We start from the raw sequence: 14,353 nt of genomic DNA, 5'->3' as shown, positions 1-14,353 counted from the left end.
CATCTGTGAGCATCTGTGCTTTTTCTCTTTATTTTGTGCACCAGCTAGCAAGACCTGTCCTAAGGTAACTTCTTTGGCTCACGAAAGCTTCCTTGGGAATGCTCTACTTTCAGAGAGTGGGGGGCGGGGCGGGGCAACTGTGCTTTATTTTATTTTCCTAATAACAGGGGCATTCTCTTACATAATAAGGGAAAAAATATTGTTATACTATGATCTAATCTCGGACTTTATTCACGTTTTACCAATTGTCCTGTGAATGTCCTTTACAGCAAATAATAATAATAAACAATAAAGCAAGCCCAGGACCCGATCCAGAATCATCTGCTCTATTTAGTTATTTCTTTTCTTCGATCTCTTTAATCTGGAACAGAATTTCCTTAACCTTAACATTTTTGCAGAGTTCAGACTATTTCTTGTGTTAAGTGCCCTCCATTTGGGCTTGTCTGTTGTTTCCTCACAATCAAATTCGGATTAACCTCAGATTATGCTCTTTTCTTTTTGGCCAGAAATAACCCCAGTGTTATATCCTTCTCAGAGCATCTTTTCAAAATTACATACTGGGTTCATTTGTTCCAATACTATGAGCTTAACTTTTATTACATGGTTAAGGTGGCGTCTGCCAGGTTTCTCCACAGTGAATTTACTGTTCCTTCCTTTATAATTAAAAGTAATTTGTGCGGAGATACGGAGATACGTGGAGAGTATGTAAATGTTCCGTTTCTCCTCAAACTTTTACTCGCTGGTTTAAGCCTCTGATCGTGATTCTCGCCTGCAATGACGATGATTTCCTAGTTCCATTCTCCCTTTGCACGGAGTGGTTGGCATTTTGCCACAAGGAAGAGCTTTTTACATTTCCCCCACTTCTTGATTTCATAACAAGCTTCTGATGCCAGTGTTTTTTTTTCCTCCCTCTTTTGAAAGAGGAAACTGAAAGGTCACAGACAAAGAGAGCGTACTGTCCTGGGTCACACATCCAATGATGGAAGAAACTTGGCAAGATAATAACTCGGAAACCATCTCCTCATCTGTAAAATTAGTATAATCATCCCTAGGGCTGTTCAGTGTGACTTCAAAGTGCCTCTACCCCGATCGCACATCTAGTAATTGTTCAGTAAACGGCTGTTGTTAGGAGGGTGGAGTGTGCTCATTTGTAGATAAGAAAAGCCGGTGGTAGAGGGTGAGAGGGACGCTTGTTACAGAAGAGCATTCTGACCCAAGTCCTCTCCTTCAGCCACTGTTTGCTGAGTGCCAGCGCTCACCCAGCCAGGTTCAGTTCCAGACCGGCAGACACAGACGTCGTAACAGAACAGGTGCTTCTGTTTTTTCCACATAAGACTGAATATACAAACCCATGACAGCAGACCATATATGACAATGAAACTCTGCCCCAGCATCTGCAGCACCCCGACCAGGAAGCCAAACCCAGCCTGTGTACAGTCAGGGCTTAAGAAGAGCCAGCTTCTCAAATGTTTGCCCTCACTTCCGACGTACAGCATCCCTAGAAAGCCACATATGCTCCCCTAACCAACCACAGAGGATGCCCCGTTTCTAGTTAGCCCATGACTACGGGATAAATTCCATGCCCGTAAAATTTGTACTGTAAAGCCTAAAACCCTGTACCTCAGGAAGTGACTGTATTTTGAGATACGGCTCTTCAAGAGGAGATTCAGTTACAAGGAGGTCGTTAGGGTGGGTGTTAATTTAGCATGGCTGCTGTCTTTATAAGGAGAGGAGATTATAATACAGAGAGACCCCAGCGATACCATGTCACAGAGAAAAGACCACACGAGGACACAGCCAGGAGATGGCCGTCTACCAGGCAAGGAGAGAGGCCCGAGAAGGAACCAGCTGTGCCGACACCCTAATCTTGGACTTCCAGCCACCAAAATGTGGGAAAATAACGCCCACCCTGTGGTACTTCGCTACGGCAACTCTTGCAAACGAATGCACCCACATGCAGCCTCCCCAGACCAGCAGTCTCCAATCAGGGCATCCCTGAAATCTTCCATTTTTTCCACTGTCAAGCTCTCCAAGTCCTCTGCCTGCCTTTGAGTCTCTGTCAAAACCAAGCGATGGTGGCTGACTCCCTCGCTATTGCCAGCTCTGCGTATCAGCCTTTGCTGGTTCTCATTTGTGTGGTCTTCATTTATTTACACACAGGGAGAGGGAAGACCCATCAGAAAGTTGCCAGGGGACACATAATTCCATCCTTAATCCTTAGGAGGATTTGGAGATGGACTGAAAACTAGTCAAGAAATTCCCTTTTTAAAAATAGTCTTACGAGAACAAATGGCCCATATGTGATGTTTCTTTGATTACCTTTCCAAAGACCTCTCCTAACAAGCAAGCAGTATCTTAGTTAAAACCCACCTCCACTGCTGAGTAATTTTCCCGTTGGTGAGCTCTGCAGTTTGTTTATCTTTCACAAAACACTCATCATTTTAAGGTGAAGCAGGCTGTACTGCACACAATTACCACCGAGTTTAAAACAGCATTCCATTTCTGAAGTCTAAATCCTACAGCAATTCAAAATTTTTTCAACCAGTGATAGAAATGGTACAAAACAGCTTTAGTTAGTAGAAACTAATGGGTAATAATTGCACGAATTTAAGAGACAGCAGAAGCATGAATGCAAAGTGGAAACTTTGGACCATTTTTAAAACCCTATTAGTTTTTTTTTAAAGAAGTACTAAGTTTTCCGATACTTCTCTTGTTCTACTCAAGCTCTTCTTTCCAACATATTTCTAGGTCTCCTTTAACACAGTTCAAAATCAATACTTGCATCCGTATGCATCAAAGGTATTGGCCTGTAATTTTCTTTTTCACTAGTGTCTTTGTCTGGTTTTGGTATCAGGGTGATGGTGGCTTCATAGAATGTCTTTGGGAGTGTGGAAAAGAACATGAAAAAGAATGTAAATAGATGGATAACTGAATCACTTTGCTGTATGGCAGAAATTAACTTTGTAAATCAAATACACTTCAATAAATAAAGTTAAAAAAATCAATACTTGCTTCCCAAGAGAATTCTCACAGAACTGGGATGGGCGGTAAGTTATATATTCAATAGCACACACATTTGGATAGCCATACATTTCTTAATTCGAACAGCAACAAGAATCAAAAGGAATTGCCAAGATAAACGGTATTACATTACATGCAAGAAATAAATTTTAAAATTTTGAGTGACTTATCTGAGGGGAACCAATTATCCTGTGACGTGAAAAAATATTAGAGGGACAGATTGATCTCTTTTGCCTTTTAGTTCAGCTGTAACTTACGGTGGCAGCATTGATGTCATACTTGTTCTGAGAATGTTAGCACTTTAAACATTTCATCTTCTTTTTCTTTATAGTTTACGTGGGTTGCAGAGGATGTTCCCGATGTATTGAATCACTGAGAAATGATAAAAGGAAAAGTGATAAAAGCACACTCGTGACTTTACTTTTTTTTGAGAATGATAACATCCACTTATGAGCCTTCTTGGAGGAAGAGTTCAGAGCCATCAGCATCCTGGGTTGTCCTTATGCAGGCAGGTTGTCTTGCACGGACACCTTCCCACATGAGAGCAGGAGACCCTGAGTGTGGCTCAGGTCTGGGGGCCTCAAGACCCTCTCAAGAAGGGTTCCTGAGGTCAAAACTATCTTCGTAATAATGCTAGAGATTAGGTTCCTTTTTAACTCGCGTTCTCTCGTGAGTGTATGGTGGAGTTTTCCAGAGGCTGTGTGGCGTGATTCTGCAGCAGATTGATTGCAGAAGCAGCTGTGAAAATTCAGTTGTATTTTAAGCCAGACATTAAAGCAATTTGCAAAACTTAAAGCAATGTGACTCTTTTTCCTAGTTCTTTTGTTTTGCTTTGTCTTGGGAAACAGTTACATTTTCACAAAAGCGTGTGACTTACGTGAACAGGTGATAGCTTATTGTTATTGTTATTTTTAAGTGAATTCAGTGTTCTAAAATTTTCTTAGTTTTAATTATGGGAAATATGCAATAGATATAACCCACATAAATAAATATGGTTGAAATGCATAGGTCTACCCATATAAATAAAAGCTCTCTGGGATCCTCAATAGTTTTTAAGAACAGAAAGAAGTCCTGAAATGAAAAAGCTGGAGAATCCCTCTGCTGGAGGGCTGGAGGCTGTTTGCCCATGAAAATGTTCTCGAATGCGGGGCTCCACCGCTCCCCGCTCCCCCCCCAACGGAAGTGCCCCGGACCCTGCCCTCGCCCCTCCAGGCTGGCCTGGCCGTCCTGCTGCGTCCCCTCCCCCGCTCGCTGTGCCTTCTGCCTGGTGTCCGCCCTCCGCCCCCTGCAGCCCTTCTTCTCATCCTTCACATCTCAGCTTAGAGAAAACTCACCGACACCCCAGACCAAGCTAAGTCCTTTAAAAGTATAACTTCATGCCACATAGTGCTTTTCTTTTGTCACACGTAACAAAACTGTAATTACATTGGTCAAATGTTAATGCCGGGACCTGTTCTAGATGCTCGAAAACGATCACAGAAGGCGTCCCAGGCCTCGTGGAGCTACCGTCCTGGTGCAGGGTGCGGGGGAGACAGACCAGAAGCAAGGAAATACCTACATTATACAGTGGCCGGTGATGACGAGAGCCATAGGGACACATAAAGCGGAGAAGGAAGAGAGAAAAGGCTGGGAACGGTGCTTTCAGGCTGATGACGCAAAGCCTCGCGAGACTGTGAAGGAGCAAATCGCGCAAAACCCAGCGAGAGCAGGACCCGGACCAGGGGGAGAGGCAACAGCGAGTCGCAATGACAATAAATACGGTAAGGACGTGGATACTCTACCATGTACTTTCTGTGGCATCTCTACATAAACCTTGTCTGTATGTGGACTTTCTGTACATCTTTTGTGTGTGTGTGTGTGGTACGCGGTCCTCTCATTGTTTTGGCCTCTCCCGTTGCGGAGCACAGGCTCCAGACGCGCAGACCCAGCGGCCATGGCTCACGGGCCCAGCCGCTCCGCGGCATGTGGGATCCTCCCAGACCGGGGCACGAACCCGCGTCCCCTGCATCGGCAGGCGGACTCTCAAGCACTGCGCCACCAGGGAAGCCACTTTCTATACATCTTGAATCAACAGAAGCAAGGACGCGTGTGTCGCGTTCAGCGCTCCGTAAACCTCTGTTGGGGGATGCCACGTGCATGCGCTGTGCCCGGACTCCGCGCCCCGCATTCAGCCCCGTGCCGCGCATCTTCACGGTCACCAACTGCTCGTCCTCTTGCTCCAGAATCTGGCTGCTCTTCCTGTAATCTCTCTGGGTCGTGCCCCTCAACGCATCCTTGAATGCAGGCTCTCCTCACTCAGGGGCTGGTTTGGAGTCTCCGGCCCGCATCCTCAGGGCACCAGCAGCGCCGGTAAGATGATGCTTCCTCCCTCACCACTGACCTCTTCCCCAGGCCCGCCCCGGCCACGCGCCTGCCCTCAGGGTGTCTGGATCTCCTCCTGCCTACGGGTCAATCATCATTCTTATCTTAGTCACCCCGGTGTTACCATCACAACACTACCATAGACTGGGCGGCTTAAACAACAGAAAGTTCTTTCGCACCGTTCTGGAAGCGGGGAGTTCAAGATCAAGGTGCCACGGACGCAGTTCCTGGTGGGAGCAACTTCCTGGCTTATAGCGGCTGCCTTCTTGCTGCGTCCTCACAGGGTGGAGAGAGGAAGCTCTGGTCTCTTTCTCCTTATCAGGACACTCATCCCATCAGGGGCTCCACCCTCATGACCTCATCCACCCCTAATTTCCTCGCAAAGACTCTGCCTCCAAATGCCATCACATTGGGAGTTGGGGCTTCAACCTGCGGATTTGGATCCAGTCCAAGCAATCCTCCCCCCATAAACATGCTCCTTCCCCAAGGTGACCCATCCCTGTTTTCCACGATCAGAGTCTGTGCTCCTGAGGGAAGATGGGTTGTCCCTGCTCCCCCTGTGAGCCAATCTCGGAACAGTTGCCTCAGTGCATTCACTGAGGGGCAGAGATTTGACTTAGGGAGGCTTGACTTAAAATCTGAAGATGGCCTGGAATGTTCAGGCTTAGGTCTCTCAAACTCTAAAAGCAGCAGTGTTTCAGGCCATCAGCACTAAATGGGGGTTAACACTGACAGAAGCATGAGGGTGGTGGGTCTCAGCAGTGGTGTGACAAGCTGACGGGCACACAGGCCAAACCTGAGCTTACCTCCTCCGGCTCACCCATCACTAGGGCAGGAACATCTAAACCCAGCCCAGGCGAACGGCATCCTCTTCCATCCAGTTTACCCCAGCTAGGAAGCTGGACGTCAGACATCCCCCCCGAAGGTCCAGTTAAATTCTGCACTGTCTCTTAAAAACGTATTGCTTTGAGTTGGATTATTGCCATCTCGCACTGAAACCACTGTACAGTCTGGTCTTCCTGATCTCAGAGGGACAGCAGTGAGTGGTCCTGAAGGGAGATTAGTTCCCTCCCAGGACCTGAACCTGGGTAGCCTGGATGAAAACCAGGAATCCTTGCCACTAGACCACGAGGGGCTACAGGCTAGAGGTAAAGTTTCCCTGGCCCCCTGTTTGAAAGCAAGAATGTTTCAAGGAGGCAAAAACTGTAAAAACAGGTACAAAGCTTACTGTAGAGAGACAGCACAACCTATGGGAGAACACACAGAGAAGCAGTTTGTTTAGTTAAGACAGAAGCTAGGCAGAGATGCACACCCGGAGAGAAAGGGTGTGGGCGTCCCCCCAGTAAGGAGCCCAGTAATAGGTGATTAAAATCACTTACATGGGACGGTCCTTCCAGGTCTTTGTTTGCCTTTGGCCAACTATCTTGCTTCTTTTTTCACACCCGATGGGTCCTAGGACCCTCCCCAACATGTGTGCGCAACTTTGTGCTAAGATGGATCCCACCCCAGTGGCCTGTGGATGCATGTCCACTTATTATGGGGTGGCGCCCCCTCCCTTTCTGACCCCCAAGGAGCCTTCCTGCGCATGTGCAGACAGGGAAGTTTTCCTTGACCTCAGGAGTGCTCATCTTATCCCTTTACTTCAGCAGAGCTCAGCTTCTGCCACTAGCTTTGTCCTTGGAGTGTCTGGGTGAGAACAAATCTTCAGTGTTAACGCCACTTGACAAACACCAGCTGTCCGGCCCAGGGGCCCATCTATCTCCTACCTCATTCCTACCTCTAATTTATCCCCAATTCAATCTGTCCTTCATGGCCACCACGTTGTGTTCCTAAAAAATACATATATTTATATTTATTTTATTTATATAAATATATAAAAATACATATATTTATTTCTTTATATAATTATATAAGCATTTATTTATATACTTATGCAGGCATTATTTATATATTTATATATTTGTTTACATTAAATATATACTATTCATGCCTATTATGTTTATATTATACACAAATATATATAAACTTATCTATCTCCATGCATAGATAAATCTACATATCAATATTATATAAACATTATGTACAGATTTGCCAACCTGCCTTTCCCTCTTTAAGGCCATCTTTGGTTCTTTAATGCCTTCAGAATAAAAGGTAAACACATTTAAAGTGTTGTTCAAAGCCCTTCATCTGCTAATTCAAACCTCATTTCCCAGCCTATTTTCTGCAAAAAAAAAGGAAATGCAATTTTTTCCATATTGGGAAAAAAACAAAATTTGTTCTTTATTAAATAAAATATTCAATTTCACTGTGTCTTTATTCTTTCCCTGATTAGACCCGTGATTCTCCAACTGTGTGGAGGTGACCCGGACAGCACAGAAATTCACTGAGAGGCTGCAGGATAGTTTAAAATTTCAAGGGAAACACAGTGATACTTGATGCCTGTGGGATAACACGGTTTGACAGCCTCAACATTACAGCGTGCTACACTGTCACTGACGATATCATATCTCTTAGAAATTGCGGTTCCAGAAGTTGTTGTGATTAAAAGCAAGTATCATGTGAGAACCAAAGTGGAAACAGAAATGGAGACAGCCTTCCTCCATCTGATCCCAAGCTTGGGAAGCCATGCAGCTGCCAGCAGGCACACAGAGTATTAAGTAACGTGGATGTTTAGGAACGAAGCAAAAGTATTTTTCTCTTCCATCCATAGGTATTGTTTTTCAAATAGCTACACTCGGTTCTCAGTTATTTGTAGTAGTAATGTTTTAGAATGTCCCCACGAACCGTGGATTAGCAATACTGAATCACAGCGCCATGTGAAACACAGGATTGGGTCTTGCAAGTTCCTGACCACAACATTTTCATGAGCCGATCAATTGATAACCTTTTAAATTTGTGTTTCTGTTTAAAGACATCTTGTTTAATATATATTGTCAACCCATTAACATTGAAGCACAGCTGAGCACGTCAGGCACACGCCTGAAGGAAGCAGTGTCTCGCACATGTTTTTAGTTTTCAAAAGTTTGCCTATAATGTGTCTTAGCATGTGTTTCTTTGGTTTTATTCTGTTTGAAGATTGCTCATTTCTTGATCTGTAGGCTTACACTTTTGGGCAAGTTTAGGAAGTGTTCAGTCTTTATTTCTTTAAGTATTTTTTATTTCTATCCTCTCTTTGATCTCCTGGGATTCCAGTGACATACACGTTAGACCTTTTGTTATAATCCCACATGTCCCTGAGACTCTATTCAATTCTTTCCCATCTATTTTCTCTCTGTGTTGTTTAGATTTGGTAATTCTTATTCTTCCGTGTTCAAGTTCACTGATCCTTTCTTATTTCCTCTCCATTCTGTTGTTGATCCCATCACTGAGCTTTTTATTCTGGCTATTTCATTTCTTAGTTCTAAACTTTTTACTTGGTTCTTCTTTATATCTTCTACATCTTTTCTGAGATTTTCAATTTTAAAAATTTGTTTCGACGTTTTCATATTTGGTCAGCTAAGCATTTTTATGACGGCTGCTTCAAATCCTTGTCCGATAATTCTAACATCTGTGCCGTCTCGGTGTTGATGTCTACTGATCGTCTTTTCTCATGTAGTTTGAGATATTCCTGAGGTTTTGTATGAAAAGTGATTTTTAAAAAATTAAAACCTGGATATTTGGGGCAGTGTATGGTTCAGGATCTAACTTTAAGTCTAGTGTTTTGGTAGGGCTCCTCTGATACCACTCCAGTGGGGGTCAGGGGGTGTTACCCTGTGACTTCCAGGTGGTGGTGAAAGTCTAGATTCTCCACCTGGCCTCCTTGGGGGCAGTGTTTGACTCCTTGGATTTCTGGGTTGGGGGTGAGGGTTTAGTCCCCCTAGGACTCTTGCTGATACCACCTTGGTACCTGGTATACTGTTCTTTCTTGGTGTACTACAAATGACCTAAACTATTTCTCTGTCAACAATCAACTCACAAGCCAAGGGGGAAACCATGTATTTAGACCAGCTAACCATCCTGGCTGATTCTTTCTTGAGAGAATACGATGGTGCTGTGGACAGAGAGCGCTTTTGTGAACGCAGAGCTAGCAGCCGCTAGGCAGAGGGCAGGTTCTTCTTACAGATAACTTTGCCGGTTGTTTTAGTTTGGTTTCCCCAGAAGCAGACCTTGAGACAAGTGCAGGTTTTTCTGGAGGAGAGCCCAGGAGACATCCGTAGGAGGGGGCTTGGGGAAGGAAGGCCTGTACGCAGAGGCAGCCAGTAAAGAGTGAGTTGTCAAGAAGATAACCAGTGTGGGCACGCGGAGCTCAATCCTGCGGGGCTCCCGTGGGCACCAGCGTAGTACACTCAGCTCAGAGCGTGATGGAGCCAGGGGTTTTAGGCTTTAGTTCCTGCCAGTCTCTGTTCAAGGGCTGCGTGGGGGAGGGGGTGTTAATTCCTTGATGCTGCCTAACAAGACTCCAGCTGCCAGAAGAAGTCCCTGGGCACAGGGATGAAACGGTGACAGTCGGAAGTCAACCTGCTGCGCTGACGTGGCCAGGTCTGATGGGTACAGGCAGAGTGCTGACAGCATCCTCACCACCGGCCTAGCAGGCACCTGGAAGGGACCTAATGCTGCCCTGGCGCATTTGGGCACAATCTGAAACGCCCAGTGAAAAAAATGCCTCTCTTAGCTGGGGCCCTCCCTCCATGTTGTTCTTCTTCTGTATTTGTTGCAGGAACACGGTTCGGGAAGATGCTTATCTTCCCTGGGTCTTGTTTCAGCATCTCCACTGCCCTTGTGAGAACTTTCCCTGTTCCCATCTTCTTTGAGGACAGGTCCCAGGGCTCTCGAGTGATCCCAGGTCTCCTCTCTCTAAGGCAACTTCAGACAATGCCACGCTGAGAAGTTACCACTCCACGCTGAGAAGGGAAGGAACGCGTGTCTAAGGGCAATTCCAGGCACCGGAGCCGCTGAGAGAGGCTGCCCGCTGCAGGGTGGGAGGGGAACAGCGGTAAGTACAAATGGGTCTCCTCCTACAGCTGTTCTGGGAACAGCCTCCTTCTGGCTTCGGTTGAAGGACAAGTAGCGCCCCTGCGAAGATCTGATTCAACAGGGGAGCCATGTGAATGAATAAATTCACACTAGATCCTGGTGCTCTAATACAGATCCCTGAGAGGCAGAGGTCTGTCCTTTCCTGAGCCACTGAATGCTTTGGTGGGAAGTAATTTTGAGCTGCCACACTCGGGCATTGTAAGAATCAATTGAAAATACAATTGTTTAATTTTCCCTATAATCAGTGGGATGCTTCCCTTGCTGGGAACCATGTGACGCTTTATAAGAGGGAAGTACTATTTCTGCTCCTTGGTTGCCAGAGCCTTAGAAAAATGTAAAAATATGAAGAAGCCAATTTAAATGTATGGAGGAGACTGTTCTCTATTTCCTGAAAGGAATAATAGCAATTTTACCCATTCTCCTTGTTTTATCTTGGCCTGTAATATAAGAATATGAAAACCAAACAATGGAAATACTTTTTTTTTTTTTTTTTTTTTTGCGGTATGCGGGCCTCTCACTGTTGTGGCCTCTCCCGTTGTGGAGCACAGGCTCCGGGCGCGCAGGCTCAGTGGCCATGGCTCACGGGCCCAGGCGCTTCGCGGCATGTAGGATCGTCCTGGACCGGGGCACGAACCCGCGCCCCCTGCATCGGCAGGCGGACTCCCAACCACTGCACCATCAGGGAAGCCCAATGAAGTTTTTAATTTAGCATTTATATTAGTTTCCTTGGGCTGCTGTAACAAATGACCACAAACGTGGTGACTTACAGCAATAGAAATGTAGTATTCTTTCCCAGTTCTGGAGGCCGGAAGTCTGGAGTGAGGTTTGGGAAGGGCCTCTCTCAGTCTGAAGGCTCTGCGGAGGTTCCCTCCTCACCTCTGTTTCTGGTGGCTTCAGGTACTGCTTTCTGTGGCCGCACCACTCTGAAGACTGTCTTCACATGGCCGCCTCCTCTGTGACACGGTCACTGCATTTAGGGCAGATAATCCAGGATGACCTTGAGATATTTAATTCAACTACCTCTGCAGAGACCCTTTTCCCAAACAAGGTTACGTTCATAGGTTCCGGGGGGGTTAGGACTTAGACATATCTTCTTAGGGACCACCGTTCAATCCACTAGGGCATCTCTCTCTTTTTTTTAAAGACGTGTCACTGGATTAAAATTGTAGTAAAATGAGGCTGTATCAGAAAATCAAACACCTTTTCATTCTTTATTTACATTTTCCCTTTCCAGCATTTCTGCTCTTTGAGAACACGACATTGTTTAAAGACTTACAAATCCGTCTGAAGGTTTCCAAATGCCTGCTGTTCTCTGCTGGTGTAGTAAGCATCCTGCAGGCGGCAGGGAGCAAGGGCTCCAGGTTCTGAGTCGGGATCTGGGGTCGGGTGGTGGTGAGGCCTCCGCGGACTCCCCTCAAGGCTGATTGGCTGGTCCAGTGTCACGTGACTGCCCCGTAGCCTCTGCAGGGGCCCGTGGAGCGAGTCCGGATGCTGAGCAAGGAGAAGACGGGTTTCCCCAGGTTCTGAACACAGTTCTCAGGTGAGGGATCCAGGGGAAGAGGGGGTCAGTTACCAGAAGAAGAGTAAAGGAGAGACTTTTCCGAGCGGCTCCGAAGCCAAACCCCCGAAGTTGATCAGCTCCTCTGTTCCATGTGTTGAGACCCTGTTTCCTTGACATGTCTACACGGCCTGACAGTAATTCCTTTCTGAGGCTGTAGACACCCCAGGCCACCACTTCACTCTCCAAGGAATAACTCTGATGCCACGTGCACAAATGAAATTCTGATGTCTGGGCTTCTCGTGCAGCTCGCCAAGGGGGAGAGAATTCAGCAGTGGGGCTGACATAATTTTGTGGTCTGCTTGACTGTAAATATGAGAGCTGGCGTGCTGGCTGCATATTTCTGTGCCCTGTGGGCTTTCTAAGGCAGAACCAACAAGCCCGGTTCTGCTCGTACTTCAGGATTCATGCTTCTCACTTCCTGTTACACTTCTCGAGGATTAATTTAATTACGGTACTTCTGGTCCTGTCACACTTTACAGTTACTGCTTTGGGTCACCTATACCTGGTGACGGTGCGGGGGGTGTCGCTTTTTATAGGGCAGGAAATTACCTTAAGAAACATCTCTTTACCCCATTACCCCTGTTACTGCTGCTTATAAACATTCTTTATTTTTTTTTAAGTATATGGAAATACAATTTTAATACCTAAGGGGAAAAGTGGGACTGAAATGTTTTAAAAGGTGGATTGTTAAAAAAGAAGTGGATCTCGATTCCCAAGTATTTGTGTAATGAATACGTTATGATTGTTAGTATCACATTTTATTATAATTGTGTATGCACATGCATTATTTCTTCAGCTGTATTAAGTGTTGTGAGGGCAGGATTGTGTGTCAATAATCTCAGTTTTGGGCACAGAGCATGCTGAGCTAAGCTTGCTGTTCTAGATCAAGGCTGCCCAACAGAACTCTGCGAAGATGGAAAGAGCCTGTATCTGTGCTGCCTGACACCACGGACAGTAGCCAGCAGGTGGCTGTTGAATCCGTTGAAAGTCCTGTTGTGATTAAGAAACTGAATTTTAAATCTAATTTATTTTTAATTACCACAAGTATAAATTAACATGGCCACGTGTAAAACAAGGAGGAATGGGGAAATTGATGAGGAATAGAATTAGAAAAAAATATTGTTAAACTTTGTGGCAGAAACAGTAGGTTTCCTAGGCCTGTGCACCCTCGTCGGCAAATGCAGGCCTTGGGGAAGGAGGTGAAGGCCTGGTGTGATCTTCCGTTTGGACGGAGTGAAAGAGCAATGCAGAAGGACTCCGGCCCACTGGTGCCTTTGCGTTGGATTGGCTTTGGCTGTGTAGCACTGGTTGCTTCCGGCGGGATCACTGGCTATGCAGAAGCAGGCAGTGTCCCGTCCCTGGCTGCCAGGCTCCCCTTGGGTGGATTAGTGGGCCTGGGTGCCTATCAACTGTCTCAGGATCCAAGGAGCATTTGGGTTTTCTTAGTTACATCTGGAACCTTGGCTGGCATTACGGGAATGAGATTCTACCACTCTGGAAAACGTATGCCTGCAGCCTTAATTGCAGGTACCAGTTTGCGGACGGTCGCCAGACTTGGAATTAGTGCGTTGGGTTAGCCCCGTCAGTGGGAGTCATGGCCCAGCTTGGACTCATGAAGAATTTTAAATTTTCACTATTTTTAGCATATCAAGATAAATTAGTACAGCATTTTCACATGTTCTGACATTTTACCTAAAACAAAAACAAACCCAAAAAACCCAACTTTGCAGAGAAAAAAGTCAGTTATTATCATTACAACCCTAAAGGGGTGGGTAGAGTGTAACACAAGAGCTTCTTCCTAGAGTAGAAGCATACAGTTTGATTCTTGTACGTTGGTGTTACCTTTTCTTTCTGAATCTGTAGGTGAAATCTCCAGGGATAAAATGTAAGGTGTCACCACTGGGGCCCCTGATAAACATCTGGATGCTGAGAACACATGTTAGACCAACGAAATCAAAATCACTGGGGATGAGACTCAGGCATCAGTATTTTTTAAAGCTCCCCAGGTGTGATGATTAATCTTATGTGTCATCTTGGAGGGTGTTTTTGGATGAGATTAACATTTAAACTGGTGAACTTTGAATAAGCAGATTGCTCTCCATAGTGTGGGTGGGCCTCATCTAATCAACTGAAGACCCTGAGTAGAACAAAAAGACCTGCTTACCCAAGCAAGGGGGAATTCTCCATCAGACTACCTTTGTTTTGTTTTGTTTGTTTGTTTTGTTTTTATAAAATAAATTTAATATCATCTTTTCAATATCCCCCCCAACACAGCCTTTTAATAATTTGGTAGAATATTCCTCTAAACCTTTCTCTGTATTTACACATATTGTTTCCTTATTCTGTCTTTCATTCTTTAATTTTTCAACAAAAAAGTTTACAGTCCGAAACTCCTGG

General features: G+C 45.5%; 1 protein-coding gene across 1 annotated transcript; it reads left to right on the top strand.

Annotated features, from left to right (window-relative positions):
• The first annotated feature begins 13,200 nt into the window (after nt 1-13,200).
• On the top strand, nt 13,201-13,533 carry LOC101275193 (transmembrane protein 14C-like). Its single transcript, XM_033401642.2, has one exon. It carries the CDS (start codon nt 13,201-13,203, stop codon nt 13,531-13,533), a length of 333 nt encoding a protein of 110 aa, XP_033257533.2.
• Nucleotides 13,534-14,353: the final 820 nt, after the last annotated feature.

Source organism: Orcinus orca, chromosome 13 (genome assembly GCF_937001465.1).
Source record: "Orcinus orca chromosome 13, mOrcOrc1.1, whole genome shotgun sequence".
In the NCBI taxonomy this organism is placed as follows: domain Eukaryota; kingdom Metazoa; phylum Chordata; class Mammalia; order Artiodactyla; family Delphinidae; genus Orcinus; species Orcinus orca.
Note: the sequence above shows the minus strand (reverse complement) of the source record. Positions and strands in the feature narration are given on the sequence as shown.

Excerpts from the sequence above, each read along its gene's own strand:
- LOC101275193 (XM_033401642.2), top strand. The coding sequence starts at position 13,201 with ATGCAGAAGGACTCCGGCCCACTGGTGCCTTTGCGTTGGATTGGCTTT.